The sequence below is a fragment of the Schistocerca americana genome, chromosome 4 (assembly GCF_021461395.2).
Source record: "Schistocerca americana isolate TAMUIC-IGC-003095 chromosome 4, iqSchAmer2.1, whole genome shotgun sequence".
Lineage (NCBI taxonomy): Eukaryota > Metazoa > Arthropoda > Insecta > Orthoptera > Acrididae > Schistocerca > Schistocerca americana.
In genome coordinates this window covers 187,205,914-187,220,559 of record NC_060122.1, presented here as the reverse complement: position 1 = coordinate 187,220,559, position 14,646 = coordinate 187,205,914, and the positions used below count along the sequence as shown (strand labels likewise).

Below are 14,646 nucleotides of genomic sequence, written 5' to 3'. Positions count from 1 at the left end.
ACACCGCCACCCGGCTGGAAGCCCGAGAACTCTTCGCCAGCTGTATACGCCGGGAAAGCATACTTTCACATTTGCGTTGAACGTAATTCCAAATAATTTTGAGAGCTGTAATTACGGCTTTGATAAATTTGTAGCGCAGACTTTGCTAGAATAACATTTCGCATCTGAGGATAGATTAAATTATCGCTAAGCTCAAGGTGGTGCTGAACCATGCTTTTACTGGGATACTGGTGTCGTATTGGGTCCGAGCGAGGATCAGATCCCTGTCCGAATTATGTTGTTATCTTGTTACTGAAGGAACATAAAAACCATTTGCTGTATTTAGTTATGTCGTTGTTTCGTAGTTCAGATTTTTACAGAATGGTATCATCCCCCCCCTCCCCCCCGCGCACACACACACACACACGTACCCACATACCTCATACATATTTCGCACAATAATACTTCCAAAACTTATGTTCCTTCTATTACTGCCCTTTAATCTGTACTGGAAATTTGTACATTTCTATCTCAATAGCAAGATAAGCGTAATATCAACTGAAATTTCATTAGTTGCACACTGCGCGTAATAAATGATGAGTTCCCCAGTAGCGTGGAATCACGTTATATTACTACAGCACATAAAGAACAAGACTGGAGATAATGTATCTTGCAGCAGTTACAAATGAAACGGATGCTCCTGATATGGTATTAAATTGGCCGACCCTGGAGTCTGCAATGGCGCGCTTCGTAACGATGTCGTGAGGTAGGTAGCGACAATGGTCCATCGTGACGATAACTGATAGATACAGGTACACGCCGAAGGATACCAGCTCCAGGGACACCGAACCCGTGGAAAGCCCATACCAGAAGAGGTGAATTCTCCAAGGAAGATGGCCGGCGGATCGGTGCTAATGCTCTCGTGTATGTTCTACGGGTGGCCGCTGAGATGCCGAATCTGTGCATGGCCAGCGCCCGTAGAGGCGAAGGCTCCGAGGGCGATGGCTGGCGGACCGGTGTGGTGTGACTGACGTGATCGTTGACTAATGAGCCACAAGGTGCGGCCGAATCAGTCACCGAGTGTGAGCGCAAACGCAGGCTCGTGCAGCCTGACTGCAGCCGAGTAGCGTCTTGAACAGGCGGCAGGTGGAAGAACATCCGGAGCGGCTTGGTTCGCATGTAACCCACGGATGTGACCTAGTTCCCCGATTGCACCACCGCTGTCGCTGGTGCGTTTATTGCTTGTGGTGACGTAGGCGACTCTGGTGGCGTCTGTTGGAAGCTGGCGTGTGAACAGGCGTCCTTGTATTTGTCAGTGCTATCGACAGATCCGCGGTAGGCTTCCGTTGCTCGGCGTGTACGGTCTTCGGTGGTGAAGTACATCGAGCAAGACTACTTGTCTGGTTACTTCATACTCAAACTTTTCTTTAGATTTGTTACAGCAAAAAGCCAGGAGTACTGAATTGACGTCATTGTGCTCCAACACACGACGTACATAAATTGTGGCTATAGTGTTCTCTTATGGTTATAGATCAAACACCAAAAACATTTTCTTGGTTTGATGCAATCACAACACCTTTCCGGTCCACTTATAACAAAATACTCACATGTCGTCTTCGCACGGAACCTATAAACATATTATTCTGATTTTTCTGTCCTTTAATCATTATTCATAATAAATTAAATCCCAAACGTGATATTCATCATTTTCGTACTCGATTTCGTAATGCCATTTTCCATCATTATGGGATCAGGTATTGCCAGATTCTGCCCCGAGTGAACAACACCGTTAACTAAATTTCATCTGTTCATATAGCCTTTAATGCAGGATAACAAAATTTTGCAATAAAGAGCACATCTACTAACATATGCCTACACACATCTACAGACGCATCCATGCGCACATGGTAATTCGTAGGAATTTTTAAATCTATAGTATAGCGTTTTAAGCAGCAGTGAAATATATAAATATGAACATTTAGTAGGCATTGTACTAAACTAGAGTACAGAGTTTAGTTGTCGAGGGTGTGCTTAGTTGACTAGTCAGTCGATACTATATACGAAGATGTTACTGCCTGCCAGTCCTATTTGGTGAAGGTCACGTTTTAACTTCTCGTGGGTGAAGCGGAGGAGGAATGTTATTTTGAGAAGACTCCTCTGCTACACACCCAAGCTCTCGCCGCTCATAATGGAATGTCGGGAATTATCTACAATTAGAAAGTACGAATAGTGTCGCCCCTAAGTTACTCTCATTTTTTATTGGAAGAGACGTGAATTCGACTTCTTTTTTGATTATTTGATCATTACGAGATGAATACGTTCCAAGCTCGTACAGATAGAAAATTATTATAGTAGCTGTCTAGACAATGGAGGAGAAAACTTGAATGTGTGTATAAGAACTGCTGCGTTATCCTTGGAGCAAAACCATAGTAGCAATATTCCACACATGTTGCTCTATAAGGATTGTTTAAGAAATAGCGTAATGTATGGAATTCTGTGTAGAAGTTTGGATGCAGACAACGAGGTGTCTGCGTAGCCATTTTACGGAGTAGTGCATAGTGAATATCACATGGTTTCCAGGCTGTCCACAGCCGGCATGTGTGACCGAGCGGTTCTAGGCGCTTTAGTCTGGAACCGCGCGACCGCTACGGACGCAGGTTCGAATTCTGCCTCGGGCGTGGATGTGTGTGATGTCCTTAGGTTAGTTAGGTGAAAGTAATTCTAAGCTCTAGGAGACTGATGACCTCAGATGTTAAGTCCTATAGTGCTCAGAGCCATTTGAACCAGACTGTCCACCGTATTGTTTCATTTATGCTGAGGCCTAATGAATATTCGGTTCTGAGTCAAACAGGTCTAAAATGAAGTCACATTATAGAGAAAATAAGTACACACTACTTTCTGGTTCATAACATCACATCGTAAACAGCAATCTCCAACACAGAGACTAGCATGTTGAGGATCGTGCCGCAGCCTTTACGTACCCTGTTTCGAATGTCACCTTAGGCGGCTTAATTTCTTCAAATGCGGCTACATAACCGTGGGCAGTGTGATTCACACATGGCATATAGCTAGGGTGAGGAAGGTGCGATGTCCAAGGAGGGCCAGGAGCATCCGCCGAGCACGCTATTCAATGGGGGCTTTCCAGTCAAACAACGACGCACATCCCAGTGTATTCTGTGTCGGGTCTCACAACGTGTTGGAGTGTGTCTCGCAAAATACGAATACATAAAAATGAATTGAAATTCTAATATGCCGATTGATCCTACCACAGCCAATGACAACAGCATTCTCTCAGAAAATGCGGTCTGCAAACAATTACCATTCTTCCGGGAATGTTTGTATTATGTGTATAATAATTAGAAGTTTTAATTACTGTTAACAAAAACAGGCGCAATATATTGGCAGTTACAAGCACTCAGCCAATATGTTGTTGGAGACTGCAGCATGTGAATGTGTCTTTGTCTACAGGTCGAGTGAAGCAAGTGCGAGCAGTTATCAACGGAACGGCACAACTTCCTTGCGACATGACGCCACCTACCCCCGGAGACTCCGTATTACTCGTCATCTGGTTCAAGAATGAGAAGACTGCCATTTACAGGTAAGAAAGATAACTATTTACAAAGTAAAATGAAAATCTAAATGACAATATGTGATAATAGTGACAGCTAGTGTAACGGTGGGTATCGAATTACCCTCCACTTTTTAACTAAACTTTAATTTTTACAGTTTACCAGAAGACATGGTGCTGTACTACTTAAAGTATATATACGATATTATGATGTCGTATGCAAACGATAACGAAAAATGATGCGTCCATTTATGGGAACAGACTTCTCTCAATTGTGATGTTGCATTGGAATTTGCTTCTCTTAGTTCAGAGATTTGATGTGTTTTGGTCTCAGCCCTTTTCAGAAATTAAGGTGACGGCTCCATATTCCGTCTCATTAGTATTTCTGTTGGTTTGATGTCTTTCTCCGCGTCTGCCCGTCTGATGCTAACATTATCATCCTGTGCTACAATTTTGATCCCTAAATAAAGACTACACTCAAGAGTCACTATGGGATGTTTTGAACACTGTTGTTTCAGTCAGTCCCACCAGTTATATATAGTGCCATACTACTTCTTCGAGCATGAGGTACCGGTACAGATTTCCCACTAATCGGTCTCTTCCAATGGTAAGGGTTTTCCATACTTGTTTGAAATTCTATTCATTTCAGTAACTCTTAATTTCGAATCGAACCTTATCTGTCCATTTCATTTTTATTATGCCAATATATTTAAATTATTACCAATTTATAGTTCACTTGGAGGACGTCTACTTTTGTTTCGTATCAATATTTTAATCGTGTACGAATAGTGTCGATTAGATTACGCTTTTGGCTCGAGGCCACCAACTCTGACGTTTTCCATACTTCGCATATTTAGTCCTTCACTGGGAAACTGTTTCACTCTTGTAAATTCTGATTCTAAATTTTGATGTTAAACCACGTTCAGCTACTCAGAATAATCTTGACTTATCTGTGATACAAATGATCTGGTTGAATCTTATACTATTTTGTAGATACTTTTTGCAAATAAATGAAGAAGAATTGTAATTATAGGAACGCTCTGAGCACTATAAAGCCGTTACGAGGGAACTACGATGATATTCAACACCAAGTCGACGATATGGTTCATTAATTTGCAAATAACGTCACCACATTGGCGCTTGATTATTTTTTGCTGTTAAGTGTTGCAAGGTAATGGCGTTTTATCGACTAATTTCAATATTTTATTTCCTTGCAATACTTTATGGTGATTTTTTGTTATTGTATAGGTTGAATATTAATAAAACCGACAATATGTAGAAACAGCATTCTGACTGGAAACGAAGGAAGAATGGTCCTATGAACGTGTGTCCGATAACGTATCGTTGCCACGGCAGATGGCGCTAACGAATGACACTTCCCCGGACCACGTGCCGTGTGTTTCTTGGTTGTTGCAGACTGTGTGACTGACGCAGCAGAATGTTCCGGTATTTGTAGCCGACACGTTGTTTTGTACGGCCAAGCAGATCGAAACACACAGGAGACAGCACAGCTATACCAAAACAAGTTCCCGCAAAGGCACCAACCGTATCAAAAAACTTTTCGATCCTTTTCTGGGCATTTGTGTGATTATGGGTCCCCTCAGACCGACGAAAGTGCAGGGACGCGGCAGACAGTGCGTACGCCAGATTTCGAGTACCGGGTTCTACTGGCTATTAAGACGAACCGTAGTACAAGCTCCAGGCAAAGTACGCTCATATACAGGGCGGTCCATTGATCGTGATTGGGCCAAATATCTTACTAAATAGCCGTCAAAAGAAAGAACTACAAAGAACGAAAATTGTCTAGCTTGAAGGGGGAAACCAAATGGCGCTATAGTTGGCCCGCTAGATGGCGCTACCATAGGTCAAACGGACATCGACTGCGTTTTTTAAAAATAGGAACCCCATTTTTATTACATATTCGCGTAGTACGTAAAGAAATAAGAATGTTTTAGTTGACCCCATTTTTCGCTTTGTGATGGATGGCGCTGTAATAGCCACAAACATATGCCTCACAATTTTAGACGAACAGTTGGTAACAGGTAGGCTTTTTAAATTAAAATACAGAACGTAGGTAGTTTTGAACACTTTATTTCGAATGTTCCAATGTGATACATGTACCTTTGTGAACTTATCATTTCTGAGAACGCATGCTGTTACAGCGTGATTACCTGTAAATACCACTTTAATGCGATAAATGCTCAAAATGATGTCCGTCAACCTCAATGCATTTGGCAATACGTGTAACGACATTCCTCTCAATAGCGAATGGTCCGCCTTCCGTAACGTCCGTACATGCACTGACAATGCGCTGACGTATGTTGTCAGGCGTTGTCGGTGGGTCACGATAGCAAATGTCCTTCAACTTTCCCCCCAGAAAAAAATCCGGGGACGTAAGATCCGGTGAACGTGCGGGCCATGGTATTTTGCTTCGACGACCAATCCACCTGTCATGAAATACGCTATTCAATACCGCTTCAACCGCATGTGAGCTATGTGCCGGACATCCATCATGTTGGAAGTACATCGCCATTCTGCCATGCAGTGAAACATCTTGTATTAACATCGGTAGAACGTTACGCAGGAAATCAGCATGCATTGCACCATTTAGACTGCCATCGATAAAATGGGAGCCAATTATCCTTCCTCCCATAATGCCGCACCATACATTAACCTGCCAAGGTCTCTCATGTTCCACTTGTCGCAGCCATCGTGGAATTTCTGTTGCCCAATAGTGCATATTATGCCGGTTTACGTTACCGCTGATGGTGAATGACGCTTCGTCGATAAATAGAACGCGTGCAAAGAAACTGTCATCGTCCCGTGATTTCTCTTGTGCCCAGTGGCAGAACTGTACACAACGTTCAAAGTCGTCGCCATGCAATTCCTGCGGCATAGAAATATCGTACGGGTGCAACTGATGTTGATGTAGAATTCTCAAAACCGACGTTTTTGAAATTCCCGATTCTCGCGCAATTTGTTCAAATGGTTGAAATGGCTCTGAGCACTATGGGACTTAACTTCTGAGGTCATCAGTCCACTAGAATTTAGAACTACTTAAACCTAACTAAGCTAAGGACATCACACACACCTACGCCCGGGGCAGGATTCGAACCTGCGACCGTAGCGGTCGTGCGGTTCCAGACTGTAGCGCCTAGAACCGGTCGGCCACACCGGCCGGCTGCGCAATTTGTCTGCTACTGATGTGCCGTTTAGCCGCTATAGCAACTAAAACACCTACTTCGGCATCATTATTTGTTGCAGGTCGTGGTTGACGTTTCACATGTGGCTGAACATTTCCTGTTTCCTTAAGTAACGTAACCATCCGACGAACGGTCCGGACACTTGGATCATGTCGTCCAGGATACCGAGCAGCGTACGTAGCACACGCCCGTTGGGCATTTTGATCACAATAGCCATACATCAACATGATATCGACCTTTTCCGTAATTGGTAAGCGGTCCATTTTAACACGGGTAATGTATCACAAAGCAAATACCGTCCGCACTGACGGAATGTTACTTGATACCACGTACTTATACGTTTGTGACTATTACAGCGCCCTCTATGACAAAGGGAAAAAGTAGTCCAATTAAAACATTCTTATTTCTTGACGTACTACACGAATATGTAATAAAAATGGGGGATTGATATTTAAAAAAAAAAAAACGCCGTCTAGCGGGCCAACCATAGCGCCATCTGGTTTCCCTCTTCAAGCAAGACGAGTTTCGTTCTTTGTACGTTTTTCGTTTGATGATTATTTCGTGAGATATTTGGCCCGGTCACTATCAATGGACCACCCTGTATATCGTGCATAACAACCGCTACTATTCCTGCCACCACGGAGATCACTCTGAACATCTGTTGTAACGCGGATGCGATGCAGCTCTGTACTGTGTTACGGGAAGATTTGTTGTTGTTGCACGCATACCAGCCATTTGTGGACACGATCATGTTCATAGAAACTTTCTTCCTCCACTTATACCCAGGAATCCATCCCTGCAGTTTGTCCGTTTTCTTTAACGTTCACTCTGTATAGTGGCTACATTTATGATCAGTGTAATATTTCGTAAAACTCAAGAATTTGATACCCTCAATAATTTCGTTGACAATACTTATTGTCAAATTTCTGCTATAAGCAGTTCCACATGTTTCAGTGACACGAAGCTGCAATCCAGTTTCAGTAATTTCTGAACCCAGAATATTTACCCAGACGGAGGCATGGACTCTGGACGCTAAACGCACAACGTACGTCATTCGTAGTTGTTTGCTACTGGATAACGCGCTGCAACAGCATCCGCATATTTACGTTCTCCAGTAAATATCACTCTCGTGTGTCAGCGCTTAACATTCTCGATCAACAGATTTCGCTGCCCGTCGATTTATGCTTTAGGATAGGGCCACATATAATGACGCAGTAACTTCTGGAATCGATAGCCTGCCGCTCTGTTCATGCAGTCCTAGCGATTACCATTAAATCGCAACGAACAAATACCGTTTAAAATTGACAGGCAGTTTGTCCATTTGGAAAATTACGTGTTACTTTTTTCACGAATTCTGGCATAAGGGAATAATAAATGAGCTTGTCTATCTACTGATGAAGTAAATTTGAACTCTAATATTAATCATTGGATGTTATATGAAAACGTATTTGTATACTGGCAGGTCACGGCACCAACGTTCAAACACCACATATATTTAATGTCTGGAAACATTTTGAGGACAGAGATAACCTATCACAAATATAAGTAACTGAGTACCCGGCGCGCGTGGTTACATATTTATTAGTGCACGTCCTCCATCCTCCTCTCAGCCTCTCTGTCAATCTCCTCAGTCCCCTATCCGTGTCCATCTATTACTCCCCTCCTCACTTTGTTCGTCTCCACTGCCCTCGCTCTTTGTCTGTTTGTTACTTTTACCTCTGTTAATCTCTTCCTCCCTCTTCTCTCTGTCCATCTCTTCCTCAACTCCCTATCCCTCCGCCCCTTCTCCCTCCATCTAGTTTTCTCCTCTCCGTTTCTCTCTCCATCTTCTTCTCCTTCTTTCTGCCCAATCTCCTCTTCTCTTCCTGTGTCCATTTCCCCCTCTCACTCTCCATATCTATTTCTTCCACCCGAATATCTGGGTCCATCTCCTTCTCCTCCCAACCTGTTTGCCCATCTCCCACTCCCATAGAAGTTTGCTCGTTCTTTCCACCGCAGTATATGTTTCCAGGCAGCTTACAGTACCTGTACCACGTGTGGCTAAAAACGATTGACTTGTTTTCGGAGGAGCTTTTCACACGCTCTTTGGCCACACGCAGGTATCACACACACAGTATTAGGCAAAATAATGTGAAAACTTGGGAAAGGTTTATTAATAAGGGGTTGGGCCCCCATTTCCCCACAATACAGCTGCGACTTGTCTTGGAAAATAATGATTGTATAACCTCCAGTGGAATGTTATGCCACTCCTCTATCAGAAACTCTTCTGCACTCCTGACCATTAAAATTGCTACACCAAGAATAAATGCAGACAATAAACGGGTATTTATTGGACGAATATATTATGCTAGAACTGACATGTGATTACATTTTCATGCAGTTTGGGTGCATAGATCCTGAGAAATCAGTACCCAGAACAACCATTTCTGGCTGTAATAACGGCCTCGATGCACCTGGGCATTGAGTTAAACAGAGCTTGGATGGCGTGTACGGTATAGTTGCCCATGCAGCTTCAATACGAAACCAGAGTTCATCAAGAGTAATGACTGGCGTATTGTGACGAGCCAGTTGCTCGGCCACCATTAACCAGACGTTTTCAGTTGGTGAGACATCTGAAGAATGTGCTGACCAGGGCAGCAGTCGAACATTTTCTGTATCCAGAAAGGCCCGTACTAGACCTTCAACGTGCGGTCGTGCATTATTCTGCTGAAATGTAGGGTTTCTCATGGATCGAATGAAGGGTAGAGCCACGGGTCGCAACACACCTGAAATGCGACGCCCACTGTTCAATGTGCCGTCAATGCCAACAAGAGGTGACCGAGACGTGTAACCAACCAATGGCACCCCATACCATCACGCCGGGTGATACGCCAGTATGACGATGACGAATGCACGCCTCCAATGTGCGTTCACCGCGATGTAGCCAAACACGGAAGTGACCATCATGATGCTGTAATCAGGACATGGATTAATCCAAAAAATTACGTTTTGCCATTTATGTACCCAGGTTCGCAGGCGCTCCTGTCTGTGATGCAGCGTCAAGGGTAGCCGCAGTCACGGTCTCCGAGGTGATAGTTCATGCCGCTGCAAACGTCGTCGAACTGTTCGTGCAGATGGTTGTTGTGTTGCAAACATTCCCATCTGTTGACTCAGGGATCGAGACGTGGCTGCACGATCCGTTACAGCGATGCGAATAAGATGCCTGACATCTCGACTGCTAGTGATACGAGGCCGTTGGGATCCAGCACGGCGTTCCGTATTACCCTCCTGAACCCACCGATTCCGTATTCTGTTAACACTCATTGGATCTCGACCATCGCGGTCAGCTATGTCGCGATACGATAAACCGCAATCGCGATAGGCTACAATCCTACCTTTCTCAAATTTGGAAACGTGATGGTACGCATTTCTCCTCCTTGCACAAGGCATCACAACAACGTTTCACAGGGCAACGTCAGTCAACGGCTGTTTGTGTATGAGAAATCGGTTGGAAACTTCCCTCGTGTCAGCACGTTGTAGATGTCGCCACCGGCGCCAACCTTGTGTGAATGCTCTGAAAAGCTAATCATTTGCATATCATAGCATCCTCTTCCTGTCAGTTAAATTTCGCGTCTGTGGCACATCATCGTCGTGGTGTAGCAATTTTAATGGCCAGTAGTGTAAATCCTGTAGTTACGAGGGAGATGGAAATCTGCTCCGGAGTCTGTGCTCCAATACGACCCTCAAGGTTTCGATAATGTTCTAGTACGGGGATCGACCTGGCCGGGGAAGACACTGCAGTTCAGTTGCGTGCTACTCACACCACGATTGTCAATGGGTACATTATCACTTGGGAACAACATTTGTATCAGGGAGTGCACCTGATAACCTAAAATGTTGACATAATCGTCGCCTGTAACATGGGTTTTGAGTGTAATGATGGGACCAGCGGAATACCATGATATGACCGCCCACACCATCACACTTCCATCTCCATGCTTGATCGTTTGAATCAAGTAATCAGCATTGCAGGCACCTTTCGGCGCTCTCCAGACTTAAATCCTGCCCGATGTGGGAAATAACGAAAACGTTGTCTCGTCGGACCATATGACGTGTTTCCACTGATCATCCTGCCAGGATTTATGCTCCTGACACCATGTTTTACGCTTCTTTCCTTTGGTTGTCGTCACTCATGGTTTCGGTATACCAGCTCGTCCATGAATATTCGCTTTATGGAGTTCTCGGCGGACATTGTCGGTAGAAACGGCGTCTCTAAGATGGCTATTGAGCTCTGCAGTCGCTTTAGCCGCACAATTTAGTGTTGTTTTGACACAATTCGTCTTAGCGTGCGACGATATTTGCCATTTAGTTATGATTTGCGCCCTCTATTCCTTTTACACGATGATGTGTTTTCTTGTTTTATGTAGGCTGTCATAACTGCTGAAACAGTTGCTCCTGAAACATTCAATAAGTTGGCTGTCTTGGTTACTGATCCTCCAGCTAATCGGGCCCTCTCACTCTGCCTCTTTGGAACTCTGTTAGGTCTTTCATTGCACGCCGACCTCGGCCTCTGAATGCCAATACAGTGTGTGCACTACCCGTAAACAACCTGCACTGATGTCTAGTCCGTACTGGACACGCACAGTCCAGCGTGACACGTGCGTTACCCGCATTGTTGGCCGTCAAACACGACCATGCCATTGCTACCACTGTTCACATTATTTTTCCTTATCACCTGTACTCCATATATATTTAACATTTTGTGCACTTATTTCACCTGTATCTCTAGTGAATTTCGCCCTGCAATTTTGTTTACAAGGTCCGCAATGTTTGTGACATACTCCTGACCTATGTGCCAATGAAATAATTTTGCAAATACGTCCAGTCGTACACGAGGAAACTGTGTGCGAAATGCGTTGGGAACAGAGTTGTTAGGAAAGACATAATAACTTGAAAAGTCGTGCATAATTAGGCAGTTTTACTGAATGAACAGCGAAAATATAGCAAGTGGTAAACATTTTTTGTTTGTCATATTTTGGTGTGTGTGGGGGGTTAGCGAGGAAAAGTCTCCTTAAGGTTTTGAAAGTAAGTGTAAAGTTTGTAACAAATCACTTGGTGCTCTCATTCTCAAATATTGAATAAATACAGTATGGCTATTTGCACGTCATAAATTATGTTTCCTTTTCATCCTCACCCCATCCCTATGAGAAGTAAGTCGTTCTTACTCCCACAGCCCTTCCTTCCAGACAGTAAATGATATATGTGCCAAGGTTGGTTGAAATCGATTCAGCGGTTTCGGAGGAGATGTGGAACATACATACACTTCTATAATGTATGTGGATATCTGAGTTCTCTAAACATAGAGAAATGGCTTATGTCAAACTTCGTCTGGTCATATGAAGACAGGTATCAGGTGCCAAGGTGAAATTTCGGGCGTGGTACCAAACGACGACCGGCCACACTCGTGTAACATCATCGACCGTTCGACTACTTTGCGAAAAGTCGAGTTTTTGTAGAAACGTGGATGTTGTGTGAGGCAGAATGATTATAATATTTACCAGCGACTACTCATAATTTGACTTAATTCTCTGTAGTGTGAAAACGTTTTCCGCTTAACATTGGTAGCCTCACGAAATGTGGTCATATGTCGGCAATATTGCTGGGAACAGTTGCCCGGCAACGTTTGCGCAATACGTTTCCAGATCAACAGTGTTTGCAGGGGGCACGGTATTGCGGCGAAAGGGACGAATGCGAGCTACCCAAAGTCAAATGCGGCTCTCCTACTTTTGCAACCCACAAGAAAAAGTTAGCAAGAGAAAGAGAAATCGGAGTTCGTGGATGCGTTCTTTCTTAAGTAAGCAAACTGCTTCCGAAACTTTAAATCGCTAAATGGTGCTGGACGCTCACCCTTCACAATGCTGAAATTCTTTCCCGAATTTGTCGTAAAAGCAGTTAGACGGTGCACTGTTAATAGTATACCATTTTTGCATTTAGATGCGAGCTCAGTCTTCTGTTCTAGCCAGGGTAATTCATGCTGAAGTTTGATTTATTACATCAAATTACACTTCTTATCGACAAGCCACTTGGTACCAGACATTTGTGACAGTCAAACGTATTTGGTAATGTCACGTGAACCGCCAGTGCACTGAGAGAACTATGACCTTCATATACGAATTACGATAATAATTATTATACGTGAACAATAAGGTACACAAAGGTCTTTTTTTATTCTCCTCTTCCTCTCGAACAGGCCATGAGGCCCAACGGTACCGACCGGCCGCCGTGTCATTCTCACCCCATGGGCGTCTTTGGATGCGGATATATAGGGGCATGTGGTCAGCACACCGCTTTCCCGGACGTATGTCAGTTTCCGAGACCGGAGCCGCTACTTCTCGATCAAATAGCTCGTCAGTTTGCCACACAAGGGCTGAGTGCATCCCGCTTGCCAACAACGCTCGGGAGACCGGATTGTCACCCATCCAAGTGGTATCCCAGCCCGACAGCGCTTAACATCGGTGATCTGAGGGGAATTGGTGTTACCAGTGCGGCAAGGCCGTTGGCAAGGTATACCAAGATAACAATAAAAAACGATTGTGGGCATGCTGCTAGGCATGGACATGGAAACACATGTAATGAAACCTGAAATAAAAAAAAGTAGAAGTCTGAAACTACGTAAAGTAGAATTATAGTTCACCGCTGCAGATATTCTGCTGAGACGGTAGCAGCGAGAATGTTCTTTCTCAGACTGCGGTCCTTGTGAACAGTGTCCCAGGAGCAATGTTCAGTATTCAGGGATGTGACACGAACAGTCATTCGAAGCAAAAACATTCAGTGAAGACGAGCTGCAAAATGCGTGTCTTAAGAACTTTGATCACTTATTAATCTTCCATAGTGATCTCTTCTACTGCAAGCTCTTTGCTTTCAACATTTTGGGACGAGGTATTATGGAACAAAACCAAAAAAAACTGTAAATATTGGTTATACAATGCATACTTTAAGATCAATGAGCACTTTTTCAGTGGATTTGTTTCCAAGTAGTGGAGACGGGCACATGGTCATTGCTCTTAACACATGGATTTTAGAGCCCATGTTTAGTGGACTTTTTCTGTTTTACTAACACCTCTCAAAATATTCAAAGCAAAGAATTTATAGTAAATAGTTTTGTTTCACGTAGCGAAGACGAACATTTCCTCATACTTCTTAAGGTATTTAATTTAGAGCCCATCTTTACGACACTTTTTTGGTTCGAATGATAGGTTCGTCATATCCCTGGGTGTTGACCATTCGCCCTGGGACATCTTGTGTAATACTTTCTATGTTCCATAACTCTGGCCGTAGACGTACAAATCCGATATATTTGTCCACTTCAACATTCGTGCAGTCAACATATTTAGCGCGTCTATATTAGCGCGCCATCCTTCGAACTGAAACTAAATAACGTTCCACCGCACTGATTGCGTGACTTGACAGTGCTGCACTATCGGTGACAGAAAAGGGAATAGAGGGTGAGAGTGAGAGGAGAGCATTTAAAGAAAAGTCCCGTCCATACGGAAATATTCTCCACCTTTGTTGCAATACACTGGCCACATATCGGCCATACCTCGGCAAGTAACAGCACTACCTTTTTGAATAAAAAATATTGCAGGAAGATACAGCTGTTGGGCTGTGTATTGCAATCAGCTTGCTGGAAAGTTGATGGCAGCACTATGGCGACAACATTTTGCCTTAAATTAAGGCAAAGACCTCAAGAAACACTGTCACCGATTTTCAGTTATCAAAAATTCATACTCCTTACATGCAGATGTATTCAAAACACATGGTATGTTTTACATGCAGGTTGCTCTGGGACAGAGGTTAAGACGAGACTGGACAATGTCTGAAACCATACTGCAGTAGCTTGAAAGAAAAAGCTGCGCT

General features: G+C 43.7%; 1 protein-coding gene across 1 annotated transcript in view; it reads left to right on the top strand.

The window, feature by feature from the left end:
• Positions 1 to 14,646, top strand: part of LOC124613335 (hemicentin-1-like) — a 465,174-nt gene that overhangs the window by 160,095 nt on the left and 290,433 nt on the right. The window contains exon 2 of the mRNA XM_047142031.1: positions 3,448 to 3,577. Coding sequence (XP_046997987.1) covers positions 3,448 to 3,577 — 130 coding nt within the window. The remainder of the gene's footprint in view (positions 1 to 3,447; positions 3,578 to 14,646) is intronic.